The 18,240-nt window shown below is 45.8% G+C and overlaps 1 protein-coding gene and 1 long non-coding RNA gene across 2 annotated transcripts in view; one reads left to right on the top strand and one right to left on the bottom strand.

Moving 5' to 3' along the window:
* The window catches only part of METTL1 (methyltransferase 1, tRNA methylguanosine), a 108,029-nt gene that overhangs the window by 38,685 nt on the left and 51,104 nt on the right, over positions 1-18,240 (bottom strand). The window contains exon 3 of the mRNA XM_069230921.1: positions 12,863-13,047. Coding sequence (XP_069087022.1) covers positions 12,863-13,047 — 185 coding nt within the window. The remainder of the gene's footprint in view (positions 1-12,862; positions 13,048-18,240) is intronic.
* LOC138292361 (uncharacterized) overlaps positions 1-18,240 on the top strand; it is a 52,395-nt gene that overhangs the window by 27,026 nt on the left and 7,129 nt on the right. The window contains exon 2 of the long non-coding RNA XR_011202661.1: positions 10,848-10,919. This is a non-coding gene — a long non-coding RNA (uncharacterized lncRNA). The remainder of the gene's footprint in view (positions 1-10,847; positions 10,920-18,240) is intronic.

Genomic DNA, 18,240 nt, shown 5'->3' with positions numbered 1-18,240 from the left:
AGAAACAGACTTTCTCACAAGGTATACTGCTACTTAAAAGAAATGTAAATATGTGCTATTGGTTAATCACCAAATATAAAGACTGCTTGGGAGCCAGTATGGGCGTTAACGATGGAATCACTAGAAGCTTCATTGTGAAAAAGATTTATGCTTTCTGAAAGGCAATCTAAAGGTGTTTTCAGCTGAGTTCCTCAATGCCTCCTTTTACTGGACATTCATAAAAATGTTGTTACTAGGTAAAGTCTAAATACCTGTTACTAAAATATACTTGAAAGTATATGTTTTATCGTAAAAACGACTTCAATTTTCCAGCAGGCTGTCCTTTATTTTGTGTAATACAATGTTAATACAATGATATGTTCACACTGCCTTCTGACAGACTGCGACCATTAAGCTCTATAAATATACAAGCCACTATTCCCCACTTCACTAATCAGGACTCAACTCCGTGGCCTCTGCAGTGATCGCAATAACCAACTGAGGTTTCATAACATTAAGGAGTGCATTAATTCTCATTTTGGGGGTGTATGTTATTTTATATGAACTGAAAGAGAAACAAGCATTGGCAACCCTATAGGTTTCACCTATGCGAGATCCCAAAGTAAAGAAAAAAAGTGCTATGCTGCAGCGATTGTCATAGCACTATTATTTTCTTTACTTTCAACCATGTTTCACAGCAGCATATGCTGCTGTGAAACATACCTAGAAACATTAACAAAGCCAACGGCTCACATGTAGGCAAAACCTATTGGGTATGCAAATGCTTGTTTTATCCTGCATTTACATTTACAACACATGCAAAACATATGCATGCATTGCAAATCACTATGCAATTTAAGAAAATTGTTGTAAATGTATGCCTATGTAAATGATTCGCTAACTGTGAAGTTTCCCAGGTCCATGTGTGACGTGCTTTTCAAATCCTGTTTTTTTGCTTTTGAATTCTGGGACTTGTAGTCCTGTTTTATAATGGAATAAACAAGACTCCTATTCCCAGAAGTTTTGACTGGCTTTTTTTTCTTTTCGAGTTTCTACTCCTGGTGCGTCTAAGATGTTTTCCAGAAAGACCGGTTTCGAGCCCTGCAGATCTTATTATCAGCAAATGTCCGTGACGGATTCACACCTCGTGTGTCTTTGGTGCCTGAAGCATGACCACAACCCGAAGTCGTGCCCCAAGTGCAAGGCCATGTATCCGAAGGCTTTGATGGAGTGGTCCCTGAAGCTGTTAATGTCCCGGTGCTCAACTCAGTGCAAGTCCAGATCTTGGTTGAGAGGAAGGTCCCGGGATCAGTCACAGAGTTCTCCATCATTGTAGTCCCACTCCAAGTCCTTGGGGTGATCATTTAAGTTGAGGAACAAAAAGAAATCCAATAAGTCAAAGCACTCTTCGACTTATCCTCATTCGTCGGCTGATGGGGATGGGGGAGCGTCAACCCTTTATGCCTCCTTCTGCGGAACCTGTGCGAGGGCTGACTCCGTTCCTCTTCATGTTTCAGGGAGCCGGAGCAACCCCTGCCCATTGCTGAATCATAGGAGGCCATGCGCCTCATTTTTCAGCATCCCAACACTGCTGGAGCGCCCCCCTCCCCCGCAGAATGGGAAAGGGCCCCTTTGGGTTCTGCGTTGACAGCTTCAGCCTCAACGCTGAGGGGCACACAGGGTGCCAGTCCTGGATCCGGACGGGTGCCGGTCATACCACCACAACCTTACCCGATGTCAGTCCTGACACTCCTGACACCGTCCACACCCATGGGCGGCACCATCCCCGTTGTGATCCCCGACTCCCACACGGAGCCGGATGGGCGTTGTGCGACGCAGTCTCTAGCAGCGGCAGGAGTCTTGCCTCGTAGATTGGATCCTGAACCCTTTTACTATGGGTTAGGCTTTGGGGGTGTATGAGAGCCCCATGAATCTATGGACTGGCGTGAAGACATGGGTGAGGCCAGCGGACTGGATACTCGTCCAGATACTGTCATACTTTCTCCAGCTACCTTGGCTACGAGGAGGGAGCATCTTATGCTATGATGGTGAAGGGGGCAGCTAAGGTCCTGGAACTACAGCTGATTTTGCTGGCCAACAAGACTAATCTCTTGACAGAGGTGCTGCATCCGGGAGCTTCCACCTCAGAACCCCTGCTCCTGTTCAATGAGGCCCTCGCTGACATCCAAAAACAGCACAGCGGCTCCTGTGACCAGGATGATTGCCGCCATCTCCCCGCACCTGGGACCCATGTTTCTTGATGCAACACCCCACTCTTGAGAGCTTGGTGGTCCCAGTCGCTACCTCCTTCCGCTCCCCGGGATAGGAAATCCAAAAGGTTGGACTCACTTGAGAAGAAGATATTTTCTTCCACCAGCCTTGCATTGTGGTCCATTAACAATGCATGCCTTTTAGGCTGTTATTCCCACACGCTGTGGGATACAGTTGCACAAGTGCTGCCACAGGTCCCTAAGAAACCTGGGCTGTACTCTCTCAGACTGTTACGAAAGGGAGAGACGCAGCAAAGTTCACAATTTGTTGTGGACTGGACACAAAAGACTTGCTAGGCAGAGCGATTTCATAGACAGTGGCCCCTAGGTACCATACCTGGCTGAGGACGTCTGGCTTTCCAGGGGATGCCAAAGCTTCCTTGATGGACATGCCCTGTGATGGCACCTGCCTCTTCAGAGACAAGGCAGACTTGGCACTTGAGTGCTTCAAGGATTCTCGGGCTATGGCCAGGGCCTAGGGCCTTGCAGCAGCCCCACATCTGCCCCAGTCTGACTTTCACCCCTTTTGACACGGAAAGGGCCTCCGCCCGCGTCCATTCCCGGCTATACACCGTGCATGCTGCTCAGCTGCTGGGTGGCCAAGGGTGTGGAATCCACCGACCACCTGGAGCAGGCAGACAGCAATCTGGAGAGTTACCCCCACACCTCTTCTGCAGCAGCCTCTAAACCTTCCTAGTCTGACTCTCCCCCACCATGGGCCACTTGGAGACAGGATTTGCCATCATCTGCTTCGCTGGCAATCCATCATGTCAGACAAGTGGGTTTTGCAGATAGTCTGACGGGGCTACTCCCTTCCCTTCGAGACTACCCTTCCATTCATGCCACCATCCTACGATCGTATGACAAAGGATCATTCATCCCTTCGCCACAAGGAAGTTCTGGCTCTCTTGGCCAAGGGAGCCACTAAAAGGGTTCCCATGCTAGAAGTAGGCTGCAACTGCTATTCATGCTACTTTCTGGTCCCCAAAAAGGACAAGGGTCACAGCCCCATTCTAGACCTTCAGCCCCTCAATCTCTTCTTCAAGTAGGAAAAGCTCATGATGCTCACTTTGGCTCGGGTTCTATCTGCCCTGGACCCAGGAGACTGGATAGTAGAGCGTGACTTGCAGGACGCTTATTTTCATATCCCGGTCCTATCTGCCCATAGACATTCCTTGTGATTCACGTAGGCCACTAGCACTTTCAGATCACTGTGCTCCCCTTTGGCTTTACCAGCGCCCTTCAGGTGTTCATCAAAGTAATGGAGGTGGTTGCAGTTCATCTACGGAGATCAGGGGTTTCAGTCTTCCCCTATCACGACAACTGGATGTTGAAGGCAGGCTCACCCCATGCGCTCGTCACCTACCTCCAGACTACAGCGGACCTCCTGCACGTTCACTTTAAACATGCCGAAGTCACACCTTACTCCCTCTCAGACGCTCCCTTTATTCTGAGCTGTTCTGGACACAGTGCAGCATCAGGCTTATCCTCCAGAGCAGCAAGTCCAGGATATTCAGGCTATGATACCAATGTTTCAGCCTCTATCCAATTTCAGTGAGAAGGACTCTGAGGCTGCTGAGCCTCATGGCCTCCTGCATCCTGCTGGTGACATATGCCAGATGGCATATGGGGGCTCAGCAGTTGGACCTGAAGTTCAGGTGGGCAGCAGCAGCAGGGGAATCTCTCCAACAAGGTCCAGATCTCGGAGGGAACTGAGAAAGATCAGCATTGGTGGATGACACATCACGACTGGGTCAGAGGCAGATCCCTCTCCCTTCCCCAACCAGACCTGACAGATGTGTCACTCCTGGAATGTGGCAGCCATCTGGGAGAGGAGGAGATCTGAGGCATCTGGTCTCTGGCGGAGGCTGGACTCTACATCAGTCTCTTTGGAGCTCCATGCAATCCAGATGGCATTGAAAGCCTTTCTTCCCTCTATCAAGAGAAAGATGGTGCAAGTGTTCATGGACAACACCATCGCCATGTGGTACTACAATAGGCAGGGAGTGGTGGGGTGGTGGACCCTGTATCAAGAGATTGTAGAGATTGAGCAGCGACATTTGACAGCCTTTGCCCTTCCTCCTGAAGTCTGTAATGTAATCTTGGCAGCCAGGCATCCCTCTACCAAAATGGTATCACCAGCTGCTGGGAAAACATTTGTAGCATGGTGCCTGGACAAGTCTGTTGACACCCTCACTGCCCCTCTCTCTGAGGTCCTGTTATTCATCCTTTCCCTGGCCCAGCGGGGCTCTGCTATGAGCACTCTGTAGTGACTCCTGTAAGCTTGTATCACAAAACCAGGAAAACTATTGAGGCAACTCAGGATAATTATTAGGATCGGTTTTATTTAAAAGAAACTCCAGCCACATCAATGTATCCTGCCTCCCAGCTTCATTCCTTGATATCTCCCCCACCAGTTCCATTCTAGAATCATTACTACGAATATTACAACAGTGCAGCTGGAAAACGGAGACAAGGAACATACCATATAACATACTATTTTACAATAATGAAAATTACAACAGAAAGGAAATACTTTACAGAAATGTCAATACTGTACACTCTTAAAGGATATTTGCCTGCTACTTCTGCTTTTTTGCAGTTGCCTGATCAACCTATTGTATATAGGTTGCTTAAAGGCCTTACACATATTTTCCTCCATCCCCATTCACTATGCCCCGATGGGATCTGAATTTGGTTTTGACCTTTCTGATGTGCGCTCCTTTCAAGCCTCTCCGCAATTGTCATCTCAGACTTCTCACTTTGAAAACAGCCTTCCTTGTGCCCATTAGATCTGTCTGCAGAGTGAGTGTGGTGCAGGCACCGTCAACTAAGCCATCCTGCATTTCTGGACTAGAGCCTTCTTTCTGCCAAACATGGTTATGCCATTTTCATGTAGGCCAGTCCATCACCTTGCCTACTTTTTACGAGGCCCCACATCCTTCAAAGGAAAAGGAGAGACTCCACTGCCTGGACCCAAAAAGAGCGTTGGCGGTCTACTTTGATTGTACAAAAGGGTTCCAGGTGGAGTACCAACTCTTTGTAGGGTATGTGGGTGTAAGGAAGGGTTGGGCAGTGCAGAAGTGGACCATCTCCAGATTGTTCATTAAGATCTGCTACACATCGGCCAAAAAGCAACCCCTGAGGGTTTGCCTGCTCATTCTATCCAAGCTAAAGCTGCAACCACTGCGTTAGCATGCGGAGTTCCAGTCCTTGATATCTGTCAAGTGGCAATGTGGGCATCTCTGCACACATTTACCATTCACTGCTACCTGGACAGTCACATCTTTAGGGACAGGCAATTTGCCTGTTCGGTCCTGCAGGACTTTTGAGTGTAAACTTGGCTCGCAGACCCTCTTTCGGGGTTGGTATTGCTAGGGTATCTATTTAAAGGTAAGGAATCTGCAGCTAAAAGTCTCTATCAGATGAACAAGTTACTTACATTCAGTAATGCCTTATCTGGTAGAGACAATATCTAGCCGCAGATTCCTTACCGACCCACCCATCCTCCTAGCTCTGCAAATTGATTTCTAGGGGTAGGGACTCCTCTTTCAGGGCCTTAGTTTGGACGCACCAGTATTCAGTTTCTTTATGGCTCTGCACTTCTGGCGTGGAAAGTCGTGCCAGGGTGCTGCCTATATAGGACCCGCAAAGTCATAGCCAGCACAGACGACGCAGATGACAGACGTGGAACTGATCCACGCCACCTAACAGCAAGCAGGGGTACTGCTCATGAAAATCTTCCGGATCCAGTCTAACACCTGGGGAGAATTTAAAGGTAAGGAATCTGTAGCTAGATATTGTCTCAATTAGGGTATTACCGAAGATAAGTAACTTGTTTGTTAGTGTTTTTTTGTGGGAGGGTCATGGGGGCTGGGAGACTGGGCCAGTCAGGCAAGCAACACATAGGTGGGTGGATGAGAGGGCGGCTGCAGATGCATGCACTCGCTAAGAGTGTATGCTGGTAAATTAAAAAATATATATATATTAAATTAAAACAAAAAAGTACTTACAAGGACCCTGCTGGTCAATGGAAGGACACTGGCTGCAGGAAGCAGTACTCGGTTCATGCTCCATTGCATGGACAAAGACTACAAAGCCCAGGAAGCCGTAGGCCAGGAGGAGCAACTGACCAATATGAAGTAAGTGAATGAGAGTGACCTGGGAGCCAATTAATGGTAAGTGAAAGTAAGTAATTGGCAGGATCTAAGCCCCTTTTAAGATTTTTTTTATTTCAAGAGATTTCACAAGTGCTGTGCAGGCGAAACCTAAAAAACAAAAAAACGTCATCAGAATATCCTGTATGGGCCCTGCTACCTCACTCACTGACCCCGCCTCCATGGCACTCAGGACCACAGTTTGCATAATATTTTCATGCACTTTAACCACCACATGTAAATGAAGACATCCTGGAAACACACCAAATAAAGAAGGTCCTGCTTCTAGGCCATTTTCACTTACAAGTACTTGCTGAGTCATTGGCACCCCATTGGCATACAGCCAGGGACCCCCAGTAACGCGATCACCACAATTTGAAGACCTTTGGGCTAGAAATTAACATCAGAACACCGACCTGGAAAGATCACAGCACCCTTCTCCTTCAGGAATTGAAGCCCGTGGAGACACCAGGAACTTTCAGACTTCAATTCTTTAACAATGGTGCAAGTCTGTCCCAGTATCACAGTAACAGCTTTGGTTCTTTCCTAGGCTCCTTCACAGCTCCATCTTGAACAATCAGTCATCTAAATGTCTCAAACCAGTGTCTAGGAAGCCTCCTGGCAGACTTATTAGGACATCCTCCATCAAATTACCAGTCTCAAACCTGGCAAAGGGTGCTGGCAGTCGATACCACAAGCCAGAAGCTCTGAGAGAGTGTGAAAGAGTGAGTTTTATTGTGTGTGACAAGATCGCTACAAGCAAATTTTGGATTCTCCGAAACTACAAAAATCCTCAAAGCACGCACAAAGCACTCTGAATAAAACTGTGATTGTGCTTACGTTTTTCTCTGCACCTAGGGGTTAAGTCGAAAAAGTGACTGAACCCACCTTAAAATATTTAGATCAGGGACACTTGGGGAGAAAGGGCAATGGTTGAATGTGCATAGCACCCTGTCTCCACACTCCCCTTCTAGAGGAGGTTTGACTTAAGCTGCTCGCAGCACAAGAAGCGTATTCTACAACAGACATTCCCAGCCCCTGTGCTTTTAATCCGATACTCTTCACCGCCATCAAACACACGCACAAAATGCAGCTAGGTGCCTAGAAGACACAAAGGGCCAGATGTAGCAAAAGACAATTTTGCAAGTTGCAAATTGCGAGTCAGACCGACTCGCAATTTGCAACTCGCAAAATTGTATGCAGAAAGGTGTCTCAGACACCTTCTGCAACTCGCTATGGGGTCGCAAAGACCAACCTCATGAATATTAATGAGGTGGGTCGCATTTTCCGACCCCATAGCGAGTCCATGCATTCACAGGGATGGTGGTCTGCTTTTTTAATAAAGCTGTTTTTTTTTATTTTTTTTATTGCAGCCCGTTTTCCTTAAATGAAAACGAGTTGCAATACAAAAAAATAATGAAACCATTTGGTTTCATTTTTTCAGAGTAGGCAGTGGTCCATTGGACCACTGCCTGCTCTGAAAAATTATTTTTAGTGACATTCACAAAGGGGAAGGGGTCCCTTGGGGACCCCTTCCCGTTTGCGAATGAGTTACTACCCACTTCAAGTGGGTGTTAATTGCGAATTGCTTTGCGACCGCTTTCGCGGTCACAAAGCAATTCTGCATCGCGGTGCGAGTCGCAAATAGGAAGGGAACACCCCTTCCTATTTGCGAGTCGGATTCACATTTTGCGAGTCGGTACCGACTCGCAAAATGTGAATCAGCATCACGATGGCCGTTTTGCATGTCGCAAACTGCGTTTTTTGCAGTTTGCGACATGCAAACCGGTTCCTACATCTGGCCCTTAGTTTGTCATGCGTGCTATACAACGAAACCCAATTGTTTTTCGATTTCAGCACTACCAAGCAGTCACCGGTTGAGACCATGCCACCCTCCTGCCATGTCCCACACTTTCACGGGGTCATTCAAGGTCTGCCGAGAGTCATCTGGTCTCTTAAGTATGGCTGCTCGTCTACAGGAATAGTTGGCAGCCACCTCAGCCCCCCACACTGCAGGGCTGCTTTGAGGCATGAAAACATGCTCGACACATGGTTAATGATACTCCTAAGTGCAGTCCATTCTCTCGTACTGAAAACGTTATTATGTGGAGTTTTATGTTATTTAATCGAGGTATGCTTGATTCCCTTTTCTTGGAGGGCAAATGGAGTTCCTTGGTACCCAAACATATAAAACTCCCCTAAAAAAAAAAAAAAAAGCACTCTGAGAAGCCTGCGGGACATTGTAGTCTAATTAAAGCATGAGGGCATGTGTTTCACATAAAAATCAATTTATTAGCTTAGCATCAAATCCTTTTTTTTCTATCTAAACTGCTGGAAATCACCAGAACAATGGCAGGAAGTCAGTTCTGCAGTTGTGAGTTTTAAAAAGGCGCATTTGACGCATTTTGATTAAATGCTGAGAAAATGAAGTTAACTGGAAACAGAATGTTAAGCTTCCTGGAAATCGCTCCGCAAAAAAAGTTCAGGCCTTGCATACTGCCACGCTTCCAATAACTAAATGCACAGATGCGTACACTGCGTTTGAGGCTTCTGGCCAGGCAGGATTTGCGGGCAGCTTGCCATGTGACAGATGTTATAACTATAGGTCTAAGTCCACATCTGAAACAGTATGGGACATTATCTCAAGGTACGATTAGTTGTCAAATATCATATCTTACTGCACCATTGTGCACATTGGAAGCAGGGTTCCAAATTATAGGCCGTAACTGAGGAGGAGAAACCACATTCTATGAGCCTTAATAGCGCTTTTCTGGTGTATAGTCGGTGCTACAATCAAATGTAAAGTACTCTGCGCAGTGCACAATGTCAGTTAAGTCATTGTTGAAATTACCTGCAAAGTTTCACTTCTGATTGCAAATGTTTGTTTAACAAAGCACCCCAAAAGCTTTCACTCAGCTCATCAAAGATGGAGGCCAGCCGTTTGGACTTCAGGTCACAGGATTATGGAATACATTAAACCTACACCTGAGGGGAAAACACAACCATCTGTGATTCAGGAAGGCCCTGAAAATTTAGAACCTTTGTTTGCCTTTAACCCGATTGTTTTGCACAGAGGATCGTGATGAATACCATCAGGCCAGGACAGCTATAACCTTTTCTACGATAATCCGTACCATCCATATATGCGTGTTCAATAAACCACTCATGCAGCCCTCTAAAGTATCAAAAAGGCGACATACAACTCTCTAAAAAAAAGTCATAATAATTAATTATGGTCTAACACACAAATCCTGCTTTAAATACCCGAAAGCCTCACTTCTGTAATTTGTCTGTATAGGTGGTGGGAAAGAGTTGAACAAGAAGTAACACCTGGTTTGGTCACCTGGAAAATAACTCTTCAGAGAGATCCGAAACCACTGCAATCCACTGGCTCGCATTAAAGCCTTGCTGTTCTACTTTACCCGAGAATTTAGCCACATTTTGAAAGCGGTTGATGGTCCTTGTGAGGTTTTAGGTTTTGTTACACGTATTTGTTCATATAATCACACTGATTAAGAAAAGATTTAAAATAACATTTTATATCTAAAATTGTAATTTTTCTATTATTTTGAAGGTAAAAATAAAGCAATGACGGTGCCCCGATCTGCGTGTTATTTCGAGACATGTTTTCCTTTCTATATGTCTTTGATGCGAGTGTGAGGTTTTAAGATCATTTTCTTGCCCACTTTTGCTCTGAACGATGCACGAGTGTGCATCGCCGTAAAGTGGGCAAGGTTTAGTTAAAGGTTTTATCTACCAGCTCTAACCTGAGGGAAGCAGTGGGGTTCCTGAGCGTCAATGCCCTACTAAAAACATAGCTGTTTCACCAATCGGTAAACATAAATTAACCCCCCCCCCCCCTCCCGCCCCAAAAAGTGACCACCCTCACCAGGCGTTAGGACTAAAAGATCTGTAGACTGTGGTGCTGCAGATGTGCTCACTAAAACCCAAAGGAGGTCAATGCATCTTCCACACCTCTCCCTGGACACACCGGCTCCAGCTGTCACTCCTTTCTCTCAACACCTACCCAAAGGACGTACTCCATAGAATGAGCTGCGGGACTCAAGACAAGCACCAAAGTAATAAAATAGAAAAGCATCAAGGTGATTAAGCATTGCACTCTGCATCATAAATCAGAGCCAAATATGTGTGGCAACTCCCCCCCCTCCCCTCCCCCCACACTGAATCCTAAAAGCACTCCCTCCCACGCCACCATCCCCATCCAATGTGGAGTGTATGCCCGTGTTGATCACAACCTACCTCATATTCATCCAGAGACGCGGCTAGGGGTCCCAGACGGACCAGCCCAACAAATCTGGGAGCATTCAGTAAATATATCTGTTAATTCCTTTCATTTCCTTTTACATTTGAACAAGGTAGAGGCGCGTTTGACAAAGGTATTTTTTCAAAATAAACAATTCAAAATTAAACTTTTTTTCAGAAACTCAGTCCAAGGAGTCCAGCATGAATCCATGGAGAGAACGCTGCTTACACCGTTACACCATTGCGCAGGGTAAGGCAATAATAATAAATCCCCCTGAAAATCGTTTCCTCTAAAAATGCCTTCAGTATAGACATTTCTGCGAGGTTTTGGGTTATTTTAGGTATATTTGGCTGAACTCAGAGATGCAAGTCATTCTGTGTCACAGCCAAAGTGAATTTGGTTCCTCCATTCAAGTGAACAATTGCCAAAGTGACAGAAATGAAATAAAAAAGACTTATTAAGTGATCGAGTACCCGAGGACGTGTTGCGCTATGGAGGGCGTTTGCAGAAGTCAGTGCCGAAAGGAGAATCCTAACCCTCTATCGGTTAAACAGCAAGCAAATTAGAGGCTACTAATTTTTACATATAATTGTTAATACCTACCCAAATTGAGAACGCCCCAAACTGTATTTTCCAGTTAGTTCTCAACACTGCTCTCTTACACACATAACTGTACCCCGCCTCACACAGTTACACACGAAATATAAATGTAGTACGTGCTCTAAATGCAATATTTTTCCGCCGTCTTTTAAAAGCATTCGAAACTTTCAAGTATACGTCCCGGCTCTGTTAAATGAGAACACTGAATGTTGGGAACTCTGATGAGGACAACGTATTGGCACCAAGCTGTAAACGCCGGTATAGACCCGCTGCCTCAAAATAATCTATAGCGGTTATTCTCCCCACCACCATCCTGCCCAGGTTACGAGCAGTTGTGCCGGTAAATGAGAGGGGCTAAGAAGGTAATGAGGGAAAATACTGCGGTCTCTCTCTCCACCCTTCTCATGTGGGTTGTCCATTTGGCGATAGCTGTAGAAAGAAGATAAGCGAGTTGGTAAAGTCTCAAAAGCCCCTCTCTCACTCTGATTTTCCAAACCACAGGAGCGAAGCAGTTCGTCCTATCGGAGGGAGAGGAGGCAACTGTGGAGGCTTCCTCCTCCCCTTTCCCAGCGCTCTTGCAGTCCACATATATCAGGTATTTGGGGCTGGCAAGTACCACTGAAGCAGGCCGTTAATGGCCAGTATATTCCTCTGTGGTGGTCTATGAAGCTATATTATTACACTGGAATGCTGGCAGCTCTACTGAAAATACTAGATAAAGGGAGGCCCAAACATTTCCATTTGACTCCAACAGTCTATAGTTTATCTTTCTGGTTTTCTCTGTTTAGTTTAGAACAATCTACCATCAGTGGGTAGAACCTTCTAATGGCATCATAAACCCCCTGCCCCAGGCCATACAGTCATTAAGCTCCATCTTTCTTGTTTAAGGGCAGGCTGCAAGGATAGAACTTCGAAGGACCAGTAGAACTCTCAGCACCAGGTTATACTAAAGCATGCTAACTAACTATGCATCACCACACTGGCATCTGGATAGTACCTTAAAGAAGTTGAAAAACGCAACACTTGTATCATATATGGTATATATGCAGATGTGCAGAATGCACTATTTACCACCACTAAGAACTGTGGGGAGGGGCCTCGACATACAAGAGAAGCCTCGAATTGATCATGATGCCCGTCCGGTTCTTCAACGGCAATAAACAGAATATTACTCTCGTCAGATCTTCTAAAAAGTTTTACGCCATGCAGTTTTCTCATGTGCAGCAGTTGTAAACAAATGCATTTAACAAGAATCACAGCGCAAGGGGTTAAAGTAACATGAAAAAGGCCTTTTGAGTATAGGGCCAGTTGTGCACTGATGCACTGAGCAGAGATTATTTCATTTAGTAGGCTGTAATACGGTAGAATCATGAAATCTGGCCTTAGCACCATAGTAATGAATGTATGACACTTATTTCAAACACCGTATTTCATAAGACTATGCACATTTTTTGTAGCAACGTGGGCTTATACTTGCATTACTGCACCCATAAAGGGGTTCAAAATTATGTCTTTTTGGATACTTTCACTTATCATACAATGTGCCATCTAAAATTTCAGTTTCACTTCAGAGTAAAAGCCAGGCACCCTACCTGGCCCTTCCTGAAGAAGTTGGGAAGGTACTTCATGGCGTTGCTGCGGATACAAGCGATGTTCTGGTACTGCCCAGGATGAGATGCCCTCAATGACTTGATCCGGTCTTTCACGTAGTCTGAAACTTTCACACGAATCTCCAAACCAAGCATTAATGTGTTTGGAAAAAGAGATGACAATTCAACTGGGAAAAAATAAAAGGAGAAACCTTAGAGAAGTGGGTGCTTCGTTATATTCTTTTTATTTAGGTTAAAACCATGGTCCAAATACTGAAATAAAGCTTCTGTCTGATTGTGCGATAGAGCTCCTCACCAACTACCGTCAATAATAGGAATTAACAAACACATAAACCTTTAAGCGTGCAAATTTAGCAGGCTAACTAATTACAATAGGTACAGAATATAAACAAGCACCTCGAAAAAATCTTGCCCTATCCGAAGGAGAAGGGATAACATTTTTCACACAGCCGAATGAAAACAAGCACGGATAAACTCAATAGACCTCGTCTTTGAAACCTATTGGCTTTATCACTGTTTTAAGTCATGTTTTGCAGCATGGCTAAAAAATAATAATAAAAAAGCGTATGATGCAGCTGGCCATGCCATTTAGTAGGCGCGTCCAACACGTATGTGTATGCCTACATAATTACCCAGCAGCTTTTTTCCCTTTTATTTATTTGTAGCATCAAATAAAAGGAAAAAATGTGGGAAAGCATTTTTTTTAAGCAGACGGCATTAAGTAACAAGTAGCAGCATGCTTCGTAAGAGCAACACAGTGTTGCATCGTGGGCAGTCCAAAAACCCGCAGGGTCCCGTTTCCGACCCGCGGCGGGGTCCAGTTCCAATTCCAAGGACGGCAAACATGAACTGGGAACCTGTTCCCGTTTGGAAATGACATTCTTAAAATGTAATAAGGTAACTCAAATGTTATCCTGTGGGAGAGGTAAGCGTAGCAGTAGTGAACACTAATTTAAATGTTTTTCACTACCAGGGCATGTAAAATGTAAAAATACAAGTCCTACTTTTTAAATACATTGCACCCTGCCCCTTGGGGTGTCTAGGGCCTGCCGTAGGAGTGACATATGTTTTAAAAATGAAGGTTCAGGCCAGGCAAAAGGTTAACCTTTCTAGGGCAAAAGCCACACACAGAGGCTGCAAGGGAAGGCCTTAGACATGTTTAAAGTGTTACTGAAGCGGGTGGCACAATCAGTGCTGTAGGCCCACTAGTAGCATTTAATTTACAAGCCCTGAGCACAGGTAGTGCCACTTTACTAGGGTTTTACAAGTAAATTCAATGTTCCAATTGGGTATTAGCCAATCCAAGATGCTTTAAGGGGAGAGCACAAGCATACTGGCATTGGTTAGTAGTGGTATAGTGTTCACAAAGTCAGCAAAAACAGGAGGTCCGAAGGGAAAAAGTTAGGGGGAAAACCATGCCAAGGATGCCCAGTCTAACATGTATCCCCACGCTGAAAATACGGAAAACTACCCAACCCCTTGGGAGTTTTGCTAAGGCGGAAGAACCTAGATAGACCATCAGCATTGGTGTGGCCGATTCCAGGACAGTGTTCCATGTTAAAATCTATTCCCTGTAGGGAGTTGAATCACCTCAACAGTTTGGGATTCTCAACCCTCATCTGCATTAGCCACCTGAGGGGACAGTGGTCTGTCTGAACTCAGACGTGAGGACCAAACAGGTGTGGTCTCAGCTTTTTCAATGCCCAAACTACTGCAATGGTTTCCTTCTCTATTGCACTCTACAACTCTTCCTGGGGAAGTAATGTCCTACTGTTGAAGGCTACAGGTTGATTCAGGCTCTCTTTGTTCAGCTGTGAAAGCAATGCCCTTATACCATGCTCTGAGGGGTCTGTCTGCACAATGAACTACTTGGAGAAGTCAAGGGCATTGAGCATGGGTGCTGTGCACATGGCCTCCTTCAGGATGTCAGAAGATTTCGAAAATGCCTCCATCGAGATCACCTGTCTGAGCTGCTTCTTAGAAGTTAGATCTATCAAGGGTGCAACAATGGTGCCATATCCCTTGACGAATCTCCTGTAATAACGAGAGAGGCCTAAGAAAGCTCTCACCTCTGACTGGGTCCTGGGGGGGGTTTACAAAAACAACTTGGAATTTGGCCTGGAGGGGGTGTACCTTGCCTCCTCCCACTTGGTGTACCAAGTAAAGCACAAATCCTGCCCTATCTGGCACTTACTGGCCTTGATAGTCAGGCCTGCCCTCTGCAGAGCCTGAAGCACTACCTTGAGGTGGCACAAATGGGCCTCCCAGCTGAAGACTGCAATGTCGTCAAAGTAGGTGGCACTGAAGTGCTCGAGCCCAGCTAGGACCTGGTTGATCAGCCTCAAAGGTGGCAGGCGCGTTCTTCAAACCGAAGGGCATCACACTGAACTCGAAGTGGCTTTCCTTGGTGGAGTATGCAGACCGCTCTTTAGCCCCCTCGGGTAAGGCAGTATGCCAGTACTCAGATGTAGGAAGCTGGCTCTTTAAGTGATATATCAAAATGACATATCGTGCAAAGAGTCCAGGGGTTCCCTTACTAGTGGACAGGGGCTTACTCTAGCAATCCCAAAGTGCTCTCTTTAGGGGGTAGTGTGGTCAAGCACCCTTAGGCTTATCAGAGAGGAGTTTAAACATCTGCAAATACACACACACTCAATAAATGAGACACACGACTCAAGAAGGAGATCCACACCAATCTATAAAAATAACGAGTATCTTTATATATATTTTGGCACCAGAAGCAATAAAATCAGGAAAGTACATTTTGCAAGAGAAATCTTTACAGTTTAAAAAAGTAGACAATGCAATTTCTGAAAAGCTGCAATGTTATCCTATGGTGAGAAAAACAAGGACAGCATTCAGGTATAGTACAGCGACTTACGGGACCAATCTTCTGGACCTAAGGTAAGTATTTGGCAAGTGTCAGGACCACACCAACAGGTCACATTGGGCAGCATTGGGGTGGCAGGGTGCAGAGGTCTAGTACGGTGTTGGGTGCCAATGTTAGTCAATGGGGATCGGTCCGGTTGAAAAGAAGCTGCAGGTCTGGATAGGAAGTCCAGTCAGGAAGAACCAACAGGTGGGTTCAAGTCTCGAGATGCCAGGGGATGGAGGGACACCGTTGGTCCTCTTCTCCACTGGCCAGGGGCAACGGGTGCAGAGGTGTCCTGAGGCATGGGGTTTTCTCTACAGGGAGCATTCCCAATTGAGGGGCCTACGGGCATAGGCTGCAGGCGGCGGCGGCGAGTCCACAGTGGGCAAGTCCAAGGTGTGCTTTGTCTCTGGAGGGCTGGGGGACCATTGGCCCAGTTCAACTAGGACTAGGTGGCCAAGTGCATTGGTGCTTTCCGGTGTCAGGTTTTCTGGGGTCCAGAATCCTCACAGTTGTTTTGGGGTCCCTGCAAGATGCTGGGTCTTTGTTGAAGGCAGACAGGCCTTTCAGGCTTTTGGAGGCACAGCAGCTTGCAGGACGAGTCAGCTTTGGCGCAAATCGTCGGTAACAGCAGACGTTCTGGCAGGGCTGGGGCCAAGTCAGGTGCTTCTTCCTTGGACTTTGCTTTTCTGGCTTTTGAGTGTACTTTTTTGTAGGTCAACAGGAATCTGAGGCTTGCAGCACTAACACTATCACTCTACCCTCATGCCGAACACCATGTACCCCTGAGGCATATAGATCTAATGTGGGCATAATAGCGGAGGTACCTGATAAAATCCCTAAGAGCCCTCGAAGTAAACCTGTCAACCCGGGAAGGTTAGGTAGCAAACCTTTGCCCCAGAAGGCACACAGGGCCATATATTAACCCCCAAGAGCCTCATGTCTTCTCAATCCATCTGTGCTCTTTCACTAGTCCTCTGTCACCCTGTAAAATGGACTATGACTTATTTTTGATCAATGTCCCAAAGCTGCATACTGGTGCCTGATTCACTAACGAACAAGGTAACGCATTGGCTCTGTAAGGTGAGGGGATGTGTGGGGATGTAGATCAGTTATTAGAGAGAACATCCTCATGGCCACTCGATTTAGCAATAAACTTTTATCACACAACTACATTGGTTTGAAGCTGGCAAACTATGAGATCACAGAGGGCTTAATATCACTAGAACATAGAGTTAGGACTCCTATTGATTCTCAAATAAGACTCAAGGTCAATGCTCCCCATCTTCCCCAAACTACATCAGCATTTCGCCCCAAGCCCTACCTGCCCTTCCCGCCCTCTTCTACCTCAACTATGGTTCATGCAGCCAACTTATCAGACTCTGACTGACTGACACAGGAGCGGAACAAGACTGTTATATCCCCAGGGCAGGAAACAAAATCTTTCATTGAAGCTATGAGCCCAACATCCAATGTTAAATGCTCACAGGTAGGAAATCTGAGGGTACACATCAGAGACCCCAAATCCCCAGTGACATGAGTGACCCGACCACTGAATACAGCAGGGCAGGAAATGGGGACAAGGTCTTGTGAAAATACCAGTTTGAGATTACTGTCCTGGAACGTTGCAGGAGTTAGGGCCAAAATGGAGGCTTCTGAATGAGGATAATTCATTGACCAGCATCACCTAATCTTACTGCAAGAAACCTGGGCAACTGAACTGGTCTTTAGATCAAGGTACATTACATTTTCCTCCAGTGCAGATCCCTCAAGCTCAGGAAGGACGTCAGGAGGGTTGTTGATATGATTAAGGATGAACCTTTTCAATGGAGTTAAGCAAATTCCAGTTATAAGTAGCGATATTGTAGGTATAGCAATTATCACTGGCTTTAAGTCAGGGGTCAGGAACATCATCATCTTTAACACCTATGCACGGTCGGTAGCCCCTAAGGTGCACCTGGGAAGAGTAGAGTGCTTATAAGCTCTGACTGAGGAGTTAAACAATAACTATCAAAAAGTCATTGCAGGAAACTGTAAGACCCGTATCCCTTTAGGCATTAAGAGTTTGGGCCAGGAAGTCTTAATGAACGAACCCAGGAGATTTTCTTAAGTATCAACTGACAATATGATCAGGCTGCCTAGATCTCTGCACAAATTGTCGATTTATTAGCAACCCATGAGTTAAAGATAGTGAATGGGTCCACGCCCTCAGATTTCCCCCTCAACCAATGTTTAAGAGAAGGCTTTGCTCAAGTAACATTGACTACATCTTTTTAGACAGCTTGTTATAGCATTACATTTTAGACTTGAAGGAAGTCGCAAGGCCAGATAGTGACCATGATGCACTGAGCACCCTCTTTTGTAGAGAACCGTTTCTGAGCATTAATCTCTCAGTTAATAAACGTATAAGCCCAATGGAGGAGTCTAGTAATAACAGTCGGTGTATAAAATGGCAAAGGACTGCAACCAATACCAATATCTAAACCCA

The sequence above is a fragment of the Pleurodeles waltl genome, chromosome 4_2, assembly GCF_031143425.1.
Source record: "Pleurodeles waltl isolate 20211129_DDA chromosome 4_2, aPleWal1.hap1.20221129, whole genome shotgun sequence".
Taxonomy (NCBI): Eukaryota; Metazoa; Chordata; class Amphibia; order Caudata; family Salamandridae; genus Pleurodeles; species Pleurodeles waltl.
This window is presented reverse-complemented; position numbering and strand designations above follow the sequence as displayed.